Below are 13,909 nucleotides of genomic sequence, written 5' to 3' on the forward strand. Positions count from 1 at the left end.
CTGTCATTCTCCCCATCGCGCCAACTCCAATTTCTTACAATATCTACTTTTAGGCCTACCTTCTTTTCTTGTAGCCTACCTAAGCAACTTAAAATAAAATACGAACTTGTAGTCAACCAAAACTGACTGAGCAGTTACTATTGTATCAACGTGTCAAAATTGTACCAAAGAACTACAATTATTTTCTACCAGTATTTTAATCATTCACACCACAAAATTACGAGTTTACAAATAGTCCCTGAAGGCATCAAAAACGGACTGTCGAGCAGAGAATTTCAAAGTAAAAGACTATTTTATTAATATAGATCAAATCTACTGTCAGTTAAATGTAAATCAGTGATTATAATCCACGTGATGAAAAAACTAAACCCAGCGCACACAATGGCCATTTCATAATTGACAAAAAATTAATTGAAACAAAGAGGAACAGTCCATACTTTGGATAAGATGTGTAGCGTTTACTTCCGGGGTAGAGTGCAGAAAATATTGATGGTGGCCACATGCCTGTTAAAGCAGTAGCATTGTAGTTGTAAATTTGATTATTGGAAAGTAATAACAGGCACTAAAGGCTGCAGAATGAAGGAGACACCGCTGTCTAACTGTGAGCGGGATTTTCTGCTCAAAGCCATCGAAGAGAAAAAGGTGGGCAGCTTTGTGAACTTCGTATCAACTGTGTGCATGCTTTAAATAAACTACCTGGTGCTGAATATTTATGTACGACTGTGGGAAACCATCACTGTTTGCATTTGTAGAGTTAAGACACAGTTCCGATCTTTTTTACAGTCTATGATCGGAAGATGTACCGTAACAAAAACAGAATAGGGTGTTCAGTACTTCAGAGGTTTCCGAGCTCTTTGCGACACTTTGTTGTTGTGCCTACACTCATGTTAGTGTAGTTATTGAATAAGAAGCCAAGATGAAGTATTCATTTTTTTAAGTGACACCTGTCCTCTCTTTGCAGCGCCTGGATGGACGACAGACTTATGACTACAGAAAGATGAAGATCACATTCGGGACTGACTATGGATGCTGCTTTGTCGATTTGGGGAAAACCAGGTTAGACAATCCGTCACCAGATATGAATAAGGTGTTTGCATTTTGACCTGGTGACCCCATTAATAATTAAGATTTGTATATGACTGCATAGTTCTATATTCGAGATGTATTTTGAATTATTTCAAGTAGTCTCTATTTACCCCTTAAGATCTATGGCCTATAACTTACTATGCAAAATTGGCATCTTTAAAAATCTTTGAATTATTTAAGACAAATATCAAAGTAAACTAATATCAGCTGAAAACGGTTTTCTTTTGTACATGGGGTAGAGGAGCCTAAAGGGGGCACCACTGTACTGAGTCATGCAGTGCACCAACATTCACAGGTACAATTGTGTTAATTAGAAACATCATGTGATATTCTTTGTGGAATAACTGTGTGCTGCACTCTGCAGGGTCATGGCCCAGGTGTCGTGTGAGCTGGTGGTTCCAAAAGAAAGTCGACCCAACGAGGGAATCATGTTCTTCAACATCGAGCTGTCACCTATGGCTTCACCAGCATTTGAACAGGGCAGGTAAGGACAAAGCAGATTATGTCACTTATTTTCTCTTGTGCACAGGTTACATTTCATATCACATGATAAAAATAAGGGGTCAACAGATTATTGGCCGGCATTCAGCCTTTAATCAGTATCAATGTTTTATTTTACTGATCGACGATAAAATGAATGAATGAAAAAGTGCCCTACTTTGGCTCTGCTGCAGGTGTGTGTTTCCCTCTGGGTCTGTTTCCACTCAGCACTCTCTCTGCTAATGTCCCATCCACAACACTTTCTGATTGGCTAGATGTCACACGAGTAATAGCCAATGAACACCGAAGCCTTGGTTGCACTGGCATGCACAGAGACGAGAGTAGCCTGGAGCAGGAGGAGAGTCTCCAGTTGAGCATTTAAACAAAGTCTTGTGGAGTTTGTAATATTCAATTACTACATTTTGACTGAAATATTTCAATATTTACAGTCAATGTATATCGTTCGTTTTCCTAATATCGATTATCAGTTTAATGAACTACCAATAATCTGAATCTCATCTGTGGGCTTTTCTTTGTTCTCCAGACAGTCTGAGCTCTCAGTGAAGCTAAACCGACAGCTGGAGAGATGCTTGAGGAACTCCAAATGCATCGATACTGAGTCCCTGTGTGTGGTGTCTGGAGAAAAGGTAGAACACCACAAACACACAAGAAGTAATTGAGAGGAACCTCATCCAGACTGGCAGTGATGATGTGTGTCTCTGCATTCAGGTGTGGCAGATCAGAGTCGACGTTCACATGCTGAATCATGATGGGAACCTGATGGATGCTGCCAGCATTGCCGCCATCACGGCTCTGTGCCACTTCAGACGGCCTGATGTTGGCATCCAGGGAGATGAAGTCACAGTGGTGAGTCTGCAGCAGACACACACAGGTGGTGTGTCCGCTTCACTCAACTGTTTAAAACACAAAACTGCTCTGTCATTTCAATTCTTTAAGAGATTATAATGCAGGTCGTTTGCAACAGTGTGCACGTCTTTTGTCGATTTTAAGGTTGTTTTTATTCCTCTGCCCCTTCAGTACAGTCCAGAGGAGAGAGACCCCATCCCTCTGAGTATCTACCACATGCCTATCAGTGTCAGCTTCTCCTTCTTCCAACAAGGGTAATGCAGCACATTCGAGTACAACACAAAATTCATGGTCAGATAAAAATCTTGTGCGTACAATATAATTATCTTGATGATCGACACGACATAATGCAACTAAACAGACATCCAACTGCAGCCTCGAGATGAAGAATACAGTTGAATACACATCTCTGATAATCAGTTTGAACAAGAAAAATCATCAAAAAGATCAGAAATTCTTAGATTTTTTCAGGAATGAGGACTCACACAAGGAGATCGTCGTGCGCTCGTCCTAGTTGGACCGTCAGTGAGCAATCGTCACCCTAGTTTTTGCGGTGTGTCCGGCTCCGTTGCTACCCGTCGGGCCCCGTCTGCCTATTCGACATGTTGAATCGGAGTCGGTCGGAGAATGCCGCTGTAGTATCCATGCTTTCACCCATTAGTGTGGTTTCTCCTTATTTGTCTCCTCCGCCTCTTCTTTTCTTTTTCCACTAAAAGACCAAGAGCTGACAACGCCAGCGCCATTTTCAACTTTTTATCAGATATTATTCTCCATTAGTAGACGACCTATAATACGAGTGGTGAGCGACAGCGGTGCGAAAATGGTCTTCTCGTATCATAACAACGGACTACCGCCCCCTGCTGGCATGGAGAGGTATTTCCTCTCACACGTGCAGAATGTATGTGGTGGTTGGCGGTCAGCTGTAGTCTTTGTGGTGTGTTCAAGTGCAACTTTTTGGCTAAGACAAAGGCGACGTGGGGCGACACCCCAGACGGCCTTCTTAGCTACTAGTTCCTTGCCGTCTGCTTGGTGTGTCAGGGCCTTAACCGTCACAATCCACTTGACATGAAATTTAAAAAAATACAAGTGCTGCTAAAGTCAACAACTATAACAAAAACGTTTGAAAATGAAACGAGCTGTCCAATGTTTGAAGTGTGTGATTAAAATAAAGCAGTGAAGAAGAAGCTGTGTGCTGCTGGTGGTTAGCGAACAGGCTGCTAACAAGCTGCTGCTGCTACTGTAGCTACATTTCAGTCCAGGATTTCTTTAGTATACTGTTCCAGGTCACTCAAAAGTGACATAAAGGACAACATCCATACAGGTGGGGCAGTATTTAGGTCGATGCTCAGGTGGAGGTATTTGAACCTAGCAGGGAAAATAAGTGGAATTCAAATGTCAAACATTTCTTATTATGGACACGTCATCTTTTCCTTGATACCATGCTTATTTTTTCTGTCCGCCCTACTCTTTCTTCAGAACATATCTGCTGGTGGACCCCTGTGAGCGGGAGGAGCGGGTGATGGATGGCTTGCTGATGATCGCCATGAACAAACACAGAGAGATCTGCTCCATCCAGTCCAGTGGAGGCATCATGTTGCTTAAAGAGCAGGTGAACGTTTGGCAGCCTTAAAAAAGATCCTGAAAATATTGTGACTTTACTGTGGACTTTGGAGCTACACTACCTCAGAGGTCCAATAAAACCACAGTTATCAGTGTAAAATGATCCTGAAAGACATTAACATGGGAATAACACGAAGATAATAAAAGCATTTTGTTCCTGTTTGGTGTTGAAGGTTATGAGATGCAGTAAAATAGCCAGCGTCAAAGTGTCTGAAATCACAGAACTCATCAGTAAAGCCCTGGAGAACGACAAGAAAGCGAGGTGAGCAGTAACATCCCTTCCCACTTGAGGATTCATCTCATGATGTGTGGATATATTTATTACTCCATAATGTTGCTTTTTGCAGGAAGGCAGGTGAAAGGTGTGGTTTTGCTGAGTCTATGCCTCAGGAGCGAATCACAGCGCTGAAAACGTACGAGACTCCAGTGGAGATGACTGATGTGTCAGATAGAGCCAATGACATTGTCCAGAAAGCTGAAGCCCCGCCTCAAATGTATCCTTTACAAGCCTTAATAGAGAATGAACCATATGACGTATTTTTGTAGGCCAACCCGGAAGTAGCATCGCAAATTCTCCTGTGGGATTTTTTCATTGGATTTTGGATCAGTGCAGAAAATAAGGTCTGGTGCAAACGCACGTTTCTGAAACATAGGCGTTTTGTTCATCAGGATAATCTTCACAGATGAACACCATTTTTATGATGTTTGAAGCGTTAATGCGGCCGACAGAAGTAAAAAGCTAACGTTATGCTACAAGCTAACTACACCACGGTCGGATGATTGTGACGTCACTACCGTTATGCTTCAGACGATCTGCGATGACTTGGGACAATGGGAATATTCTTAAATAATTTGAGGAAATAAAATGTCTATTTGGATGATAAAAACATGAAGAACCAAATATCTTTTTTACATTAAAAAGAAGTTTCACCTTCTGTATTCTTCTTTTATCTTCAACAGTCCTGACTGTTTCAAAGGACAAAAGGACAAAAACATAATATCTACTTCATTTCCCTGCTTTGCTCCTTAACTCTTCAGCAGGGTGCCTTCCCCTGTAGTGCCTGTCCCTGGGGTTGGTCAGGTAGGGCAGGGGCTGCAGAACACTTGGGGACTGGAGGAGGGTGATGAAGAGGAAGAGGAGGAAAATGACAGCAGTGATGAAGATCAGGAAGAACAAGTGACGGAGATGAAAGAGAAACAACATGAAAAGATGGAGATCAGAGGAGGTAATTTATCTTTAAAAACTCTTATCTTATTTTTATCGGAAGATTTTCTGACAACAGGAAGAAAGCATCATCAATACAGAGGTTGTAACAAAGGGATTTACTTAAATGTTATTTTTTAACTATAACCTAGGTATTATTTGATGAGTCTGTGAGTATTTTTTATATTGATAAAAAGGAAAACACAGTTTGTAATTGTTTTCATTTTCAGGAGATGTGGTTGAGATTTCTGACAGTGAAGAAGAAGAAGTGGTCATACTTCATCCAGAGATTCCAGACAAAGCTCCTATGTAGGTTCACCGTTTGTCTTTTCTAAATAACAGAGATTATAGCAAAGAAATTAGGAGTTATGAATGCCCAAAATGCTCTGATAGTTTCTAACCACATCATCTTTTTTCTTGTTCTTAGTACAAAATCGAGTTCCCACCAGAAGGGGGCAGCAGCATTAAAGAAAAGACAGAAGAAATGAAAGGAGGTGCTTCTCAAACTCATCGTTGTCTGAGACCTTCCTGCAGACCCACAACAGTGCCAGAGACTGCAGCACCTCTTCATATCAAAGACTCCTGTCCGGGCTACCAAGATTAAAACCTACAATAGACAAGAATTGTTTTTAGATGTTACAGTACAGAGATGCAAGAACATCAAGTTTACCTTTTTTTTTTTTTTTTAAATAATAATAATTTTGATTAATTCAAATGCTGACTTGTGATTCAAAATGTATCAATTGTTATTGTTTTAACAATTGCATAAATTTATGAATTTGTGATACTTAAGATATTCTCTATACAACCTATATGTACCTTTTACGTTTGAGTTTGCAACGTTGTACATTTTTGTAAAAAGAAACCTGGTCTGAGCTTCTGATTGTGAAACAAAATTAAATAATAAATAGTCTTTTTCTAAGCTTTCTACTTTGAATACAATAATTATTTTTTTACAGGTGTGCAGGGATTGCTACTAATTTAATTATTATGGTGCCGAAGTTGTGGCTGGAAAGGCATGGCATATATTCTCCTAAACTAAGATATTACACTTCCACTAAAACGCATGACAAAATGATCATGCACATGATGTTTCAGAGGGATTGTCTTTAATTGTGGTTACTGAGAAAGTGAACGGAAAGAAAAGACAGGTTCTACCGAGATTTGAACTCGGATCGCTGGATTCAGAGTCCAGAGTGCTAACCATTACACCATAGAACCCACGCTATATGTGTGAGAGACAGATTACTTTATTAAGTATGCAGGCATCTAGAGGTTATTGACATTGACATAATATTTGACATATTTCAACCTTTAATACATTCTTAAATTGTGTTCCTAAATAACCGTGATGATGATAGTATTTGTTAGCTCTCGTTAATAGAGTAGCCTATGCTAATGTAGCTAGCTAAGCGTGTCTGTGTGAAGGGCTGTTAATGGACTAGCTAGTTTCATGTTAACAGAACCATTCAAGCACGTCAATGCTAACTCTATCACAAAAAGGTAGTGGCCCGTACGGGGATCGAACCCGCGACCTTGGCGTTATTAGCACCACGCTCTAACCAACTGAGCTAACCGGCCATGCTGTCACTTTTATTACTGCGTGGTGATCATACCAATGGCCATGGGTGGGCACTTCACCAACATGACAGCCAAAAACATCAAAATATTAACACCTGAATCTTGTTGGTCCCCCCTCTACACTCTTTCTAAAAGGCCAAAACACAAGAAAACACTAGTAACCTAGCATTTAGGACTCTGAACCTTGAACTAAATCCCCATGCAAGGGACCGGACAAATGTGAATCAAACAACATCTGTAGGCTCATAGGCTCTATAGGCATATGCTATTTAATATCTAATTTTAAGCCTTAAAAGTAAACTGTTAATGAAATGTAACATTTATAATAATATTTAATTTAAAATGTTAGATCTTTTTAAACTCCAAAGAATAACAAATACAATTTACAGCAAACTAAGCATAACAAGAGAGTAATTGACAAAGAAATAATACAAAAAAAACCAAGCAAAACATAACGAATACTTCCTTATATTAGCCCATATCAACCACATGTTCAGAATTATTATAGATAGAACATGAAGGCCTATTAATGATCTTATCACAGCTTATCCATAGAGTTCATTGATATTTGTAGCCTTCTGTGATAGTTTGCATTAGTCCACACTATTATTATTATTTTTTTAATCATAATGATATATCTCAATTCATGTTAAATCTCTCTTAAGAAACTCTCCTACATGACCCTTTTAAAAGTCAACCAAATTCCCATTTAAGGGTAATTGAAGTTTTCAAGTTGTAAACTGTTTTATATCGTCATGTAGTATTTTCTTACAAGACAGAAGGTTATATAGGCCTATAGGAATAGGTATTTTTGGAAATCTGATTTAATGTATTATTTTACTACTATTATTTTACAATTGAATTACTATCCTAAAATATTTTTGGTGCTGCCTAAATTTATAACTGACTTAAATCACAAGCTTTAAGCTAAAGGGAACACAGTGTGCTGTGCACCAAGAGAAGAGAACAGAGACAGAACGACCTGTATGGCATATTGTTTGTATAAGGGACATTAGTGCTTTCAATGCAAAATGGCTACAGGGCATACCTCATTATTTACTGTCTTGTTTGTCTTTAAAATGGGCTACATGACATGTTTACATGTGAAAGAGTGAGGGTGTGGTAAAGACAGAGCACGTCTGTTAACCCGTTAACCATTAAGTATAAATGTTCATTTTTTAAAATATTTTTTTTACGAAGACGTTACTTTGAAAAACATTTAACTTCTATTAAAGTTAGTTTTCTTCATGTTTACCAGCTAAAGTCAGCTGACCTCATTTGCTCCTGACTCTCTGAAGAGATGAGACTGCTGACCCAGCTGTTATCTCTTTTTTTTAATTGACACAATTACATCATGTGTGATGCCGGTCATGGAGGGGAGAGAAAGAAAGTCTTGATTCTACTCAAGGTCTCATTGGCTTTAATAGCCAGGAACAGGGAATAGAAGGTCCTGATTTGTCAAATGAGGTGTCAGCCCAAAGGTCGGAATGCATGAACTAGTGCAAAGTAATCAAGAAGTTTTGAATCAATCCATGCATCTTTACGGATGTAATGTGTTTTGTTAAGATATGTTCCTGGATTTGAATCATGAGGACGCTGACCTATGCCATATCGGAGTATGACAGTAGACTTTTTTTTAATTATGTATTCATTTAATTAGGACAGTGCACATTAATCAATATATCAACAAATAGCATCCATGTAAATATGCCAGAATTAGCCCAAAAGCTAAATTTAATCCGTATTCCTAAGGCAGGTAGCCTATCAAAAAAAGAAAACATAAAACAATTACAGAACAGTTTGAGCAGAACAACACACACACAAAAATTCACAGACAATTTTACAAACAAATAGGACACAGTCATTTCATAAGAAATAACAGACTCATATGTAATTACCTTATTAAAATCGTGGGATGAGCCAGAAGTCCCGGGGAGCGGGCACCAGAATGGGAGGACAGATATTACATATGAGTACATGAGTGATTTGTTTTCAACCAATGTTTGAGTTTCATTTTAAAAGTGGTTTAAAAACAAGACAAACATCAATGAAAGTTTGGTAACTGTCCAAGTTCAAAATGTTATGCTTACTTATGATATTGGAAAATTCTGACTGCTTTTCTTGAAGAGAGAGTTGATGGGTTTTAACATTTGCTAATTCTGCTCCGTGTTTAACAATATGGCATCCTCTAAGTCTGAGGTACAATATGAACATGAAGATTGACAGATAAAAGAGAGTTGAAGCTCAGCTAAGAAGCATTTACCAACATTAAAACAATAAATGAATGTGCTAAAGTGAAAAACTCATGGCCTCTGCTTGTGCAATAACATTCACTCATGATTAAGAGACAGTGATCTTTCCCTCTGGACCGAAATTTACCCCCCTCTGCCTGAGTAGTGGCCAGGGGTGCTATTGACCCTTGCCCCCCCCAGATGCCACCCCAAATTCCTTGACTAAAGCCGTTTTCACGGGGGGGTAAAAAAAAATATGCAGAAGTAGCAGATGAAGCAACAGAGTACGCTATATAATGCTATGATGAGAATATTTGCCTTTATATCAATGCTACGTGTAGTTCAACGGAACCAAACTATCAACAAAAGAGCGGAAAACAACATACTGATGAACAAGAACAAAAATGCAGCTGTTTAATTACGTGCACGGAGATCATAGTGATTTTGTTATATTGTCTACATTCTGTATGTCCTGTTTTGCTCCATTTTTATGCTTTCAATATTTGTATGTAATTTTCAATTGGGTACATTTTATTTGTGATAGTAAATATTCTTACTTTGTTATTTTTACTGTATTTTATTTTAACTTTGTTTAATCTCTTAAGGTGAGGTTTTGAGATAAGCCCTCATGGGTTTCTACCTCACCTGCACATGTGTTTTATTTTTTATTTGTTTTATTTTTCTGTTTGACTCTTCTTTCAAAAAATGTGCAAATAAACTAAACAAATAAACTAAACAAATAAACTAAACAAATAAACTAAACAAATAAACTAAACTAAAGTGGTCGCATGCACACACTCTATGCACCGTACAGCAGTCACAGGATGTAAACATCACCGCCAGAGCTGGGACTTTATTATTTAGTGCTGTGGCTCAAAAGTGCTTGGGCATGGTACGGATTGTGTAGTGTGAGTGCACTCTTAAGAGCCTGCATGGATCTGAATTTAAATGTTGCTCTCACATGGACAGAACTCTCATGTAAACTTCTTCAAAGGACCCTGGGTGTGTCCCAGCGGGTTAGAGGGGTTAGGGTCAATGCTCTTAATACTAAAGAATGTAACCAAGGAGAAGCAAACTCAAGCCTTCTGTCACCTGCAGACCCTGATCTTGATCTCATCAGGGTGGAAGGTTTACTTCAAAGACTGCATTCTCTAGACTTAGACCAAATACATTGAAATATATTCATAACATATCATAATCTAACTCCAAGTTCAGGAATCATAATAACAATTGCTTCACCTAGGCCCGGACTTTTTGGAAATGAGATAGATCTTTATCTTGGATGGTTGCCAAGGCATTGGTCAGCATCAACACAAATTAAGACTTAAATAGATGGAGAGCCAATCCAGTCATTCTGCTATTATGCATATTGCTTCTGCCGATCTCAGACTGTTAGATCTGTCTTTTGTGGTCCACAGGCTAAGACTGTTTAAGGCCTTTCAAGGTGAACAATCTGGTATTATTTCAGAGCAGGAGAAGAAGGGCTACAAAGTTCCTTTAAGGCCATGGAATGAGACAAATACACGTCTTCCCATCCAGCTGCCTTTCATTTTCATCAAAGCAGAGAATAAAATGTCCCTCCATGCATTAGGGAAAACCAACAAACAACAAATCTTACACAATTCTAGTTTGAGGTTTAAGTCATGAGTTCTAATTGTTTTGGATTTCTCCTTTATCCTTCCTGGTTCACACGTATCAATAACAATAATAGCAAACATCTTGAAACAATGGTATTATCCAAGCAATTATCAGTTATATAAATCATCTGTGTCTTTGTCCTTCAGTTAGCACAACTGCTGAAGCAGAGAAGACCTGGAATGGATAGATTTTTGTGACCAATTCCCCATATTCACACAAAGGCTGTTTCACTCTAACGTCACCCTCAGGTTGCAGGGAAGCTCAAAAACCTTGTTTTTAAAAAAAAGTTCTATGAACATATAGGATCTGACTAATTCTTGGTATTCATGTCACACCCTTTCAATTGATAAACCATTGAAAAGACAAGTGATAATGAATATCCAGAGGGATATCAAGTAAAAAAAAAAATACTTAAGCTACATTAGACAACATCTACTTAGCATAATCCACTCGCTACATTCATAGCTACAGTATTCTCTACATATCCTGCGGATGCAGGATGGCAGGGGACATATTTATGGTCTTGAAAGGGCAAGTTTGTTTCTGAGAAGAAGAACAAAAAAAGTTGCAATATCATTTTGAAAACTGCATTTTATCAATCTCTATATCACCACAAAAACTCATCTGTACTGTTATGGGAAGCTAAAAATGGCACCATAGACAATGTCTTTTAACTCCAACTAATTTCCTCGTTTCTCAAACTGTAAATTAGCCAGTGCACAGAAATGAAAACCTAGAGTCAGAGGCTATTGGCATTAGGTTGTTCTACAATAGGGTCTGAGATTGAGCTCGGGGTAATGTAAGGTGAAGTGGCTGAGTTCTGTTGGATATAGGACCATCTTTCCAGCTAAAACGTGTTTTATAACTCATCAGCTTCTTTACCCCATTGCTAATGTTGGCATTCAGTTGATTCCTAGGTAATGCTTCCATTTGATAGGGTTGAAACATTAAGAAATGCGTAAATTCCCTTGTGGTGAATTGTGCCTGAAAGTGGTCGATTATCTGTTGTCTGACTTTTTTGGCTTATGTTGAAATGTCACAATACCCCTTCAGAGTTTCACAACTCTTGTTTTTCAGATGATCAATTGAGAAGTGGTGAAATGATTATTATTATTATCAGATTTTGTTACTAACACGCTGAAAGCCATGCAATAAAAGCATTTTGATCCCTCTAAAGACAAATGAACACGGTTAAAAACATCATCTTTCTTATTAGAAACATGTGGACTCTCAGCAGAGAGAGAAAGGCATTCAAAGAGTGAGCCAGCTAATATGGACAATCATTGAGTTATTGATGAAGTGAAACAACACCATTACAGAGAGAAGCTGTAATGTGTGTCCTGCATTATTGTAAACTATAATGAACTAGGTCACAGCTCCTGCCATATTCCAGATGCTGTCTCGTCCTCTCCTCTCTGTATGGTTTAAGAATAAAGTAAGGGAAGTTGGTAGGCTGTATACCTGCCAATCAGACTCAGTAATGGAGGACTCTTCTAGTCAAAGCAGACTACATTTTATCTGTGTCCTCTTTGCAGATTATAAAGCTCTGAAGGACAAAGCCAAGGAACTCACATTGTACCCACATGATTAAAATGAATCATGCCTCTATAGAGATTTCTGAAGACCTTCACAGAGGAAAAACCAGGCTAATGCATCCAAAGAAAAAAGGGATGAAGACCACCCTGTGAGCAAAAAAACCCCCACACAGACTGAGAATATTATTATCTGAATCAGGCCTACAATCAAATCATCATCATCATCATCATCATCATCATCATCATCTTTATTGCCAGACTCAGGAGTCCATCAGAAAAAATATAAAAAGCAAGCAAAATAAAAACACAGGGTAAAAACACATACAGACAAAACATCACCAATATTATAAAAGACAACCGTACCAGTGTCGCCACAAGGATGACTGGTATCGCACAGAACTATGACTGGGATTTGTCAACAGCATAATGATGGAATTCTGAGAATCCTTCAATCGGCAGAAACATTTGTACATTTAGTTTCTCATAAGAGCCTGAAAAGTGTTAACTCCTGCACTACAAAAGAACTCACTTGCACTAGTCCATTAAGGTTTTTTAAACTGTATTTTCTCATTATATGCAACTTTTTGCAAGCTTTTTTCAAGCTTTTGTAAGCTTGCCTTTTTAAACCTGGCCCACAAGGGGGCAGTATAAAGAGGCGTACAATGATGGTGAATGATCTGGGTTTAAACAGTTTAAACTCTGTGTTCTTGGATTATTGTTAAATTCAGGTCCGCTAAAACACAAGAACAGCCAAACTGACCTAAATTGTGTTGAATCAAAAAGTGTCCTTATCAGCTGATGGTGCTTATGGATCACATGAGGAGCACATGCAAATTTAACAAAAACTCTTCTATAGTCTGACTGCCTTCCACGTATTTTGTTGGTTTGAAGCCTTTAATGCTGAGCAGCTGCAGGTGACAGTATGAACAAGGGAGGCTAAATGTCAGCAGCTCAGCAACCCTGACTTTGCGCTGATTAAAGACACATGTTAAAGACACATTCTTTGTGGTCATTATCCAGCTATTTTGACTCTGCAAACAGGAAAAGGGTGATAAGTAAACTGTGAGCTTAAAGGTGGTAATGGTTGTCTTTATCAAAAAGAGCTCTGTGCTACACTACACTTTTCTGTGATAAGACAACACGCTGATCGGAAGTGGAACAAAATGAGACAAAAACAAAATGATCCAATCAGTAAACCAAAGTTATGTAACACAATTGATTTCTCAGTATTTTTCAATTATGAATTATCTTAGAAGTCAATAACTCATCACAGCTAACAAGGCCGCATTGGTTTGAAAAAAAATATTTTCAATTAATCAAAAGACTTAAAGGTAATAATGTGGTGATTTATTTAAATGAAACATATTCAAAACAGTAAGATTGTGTATGTAAACTCTATAGTTAATGTATTCGTAATTTGTCTTCTTCAGGAAGCAGGAAGAGATATGTGTATGTTGAACAAACACAAGCCTGCGTGATATTCTTGTCCAGGCTAGAGTGGATCTTATCAGACCGATGTATCATCAACAAACATCTCAGCTCCACCAGGACAAGAAGGGGTGTGTCATCATATGTTCAAACATATACAGTATGTGCCAGTGTACATACATGTGAGCTGTGTACTATCTAAAAAAACATTAGTTCTCATATTTTGTCTTACAAGCTGG

The 13,909-nt window shown here is 38.4% G+C and overlaps 1 protein-coding gene and 2 non-coding genes across 3 annotated transcripts; 1 reads left to right on the top strand and 2 right to left on the bottom strand.

Moving 5' to 3' along the window:
- The first annotated feature begins 469 nt into the window (after positions 1–469).
- Positions 470–6,184, top strand: exosc9 (exosome component 9). The gene is made up of 12 exons (XM_061047249.1): positions 470–642; positions 962–1,056; positions 1,451–1,570; positions 2,111–2,213; positions 2,296–2,433; positions 2,605–2,687; positions 3,910–4,042; positions 4,227–4,315; positions 4,401–4,547; positions 5,095–5,279; positions 5,488–5,566; positions 5,685–6,184. Exons 1-12 carry the CDS (start codon positions 577–579, stop codon positions 5,743–5,745), a joined length of 1,299 nt encoding a protein of 432 aa, XP_060903232.1. The 5' UTR covers positions 470–576; the 3' UTR covers positions 5,746–6,184.
- Positions 6,185–6,406: 222 nt separating this feature from the next.
- trnaq-cug (transfer RNA glutamine (anticodon CUG)) lies at positions 6,407–6,478 on the bottom strand. Its single transcript has one exon. It is a non-coding gene; the product is annotated as a tRNA-Gln (tRNA).
- Positions 6,479–6,764: 286 nt separating this feature from the next.
- trnai-aau (transfer RNA isoleucine (anticodon AAU)) lies at positions 6,765–6,838 on the bottom strand. Its single transcript has one exon. It is a non-coding gene; the product is annotated as a tRNA-Ile (tRNA).
- Positions 6,839–13,909: the final 7,071 nt, after the last annotated feature.

This window comes from Labrus mixtus, chromosome 2, assembly GCF_963584025.1.
Source record: "Labrus mixtus chromosome 2, fLabMix1.1, whole genome shotgun sequence".
Taxonomy (NCBI): Eukaryota; Metazoa; Chordata; class Actinopteri; order Labriformes; family Labridae; genus Labrus; species Labrus mixtus.

Bases quoted from the DNA above. Each gene is read 5' to 3' on its own strand.
- exosc9 (XM_061047249.1), top strand. From the start codon at position 577: ATGAAGGAGACACCGCTGTCTAACTGTGAGCGGGATTTTCTGCTCAAA. The intron at 1,571-2,110 runs GTAAGGACAAAG...TTTGTTCTCCAG, and splicing joins CCAGCATTTGAACAGGGCAG to ACAGTCTGAGCTCTCAGTGA. The intron at 2,214-2,295 runs GTAGAACACCAC...CTCTGCATTCAG, and splicing joins GTGTGGTGTCTGGAGAAAAG to GTGTGGCAGATCAGAGTCGA.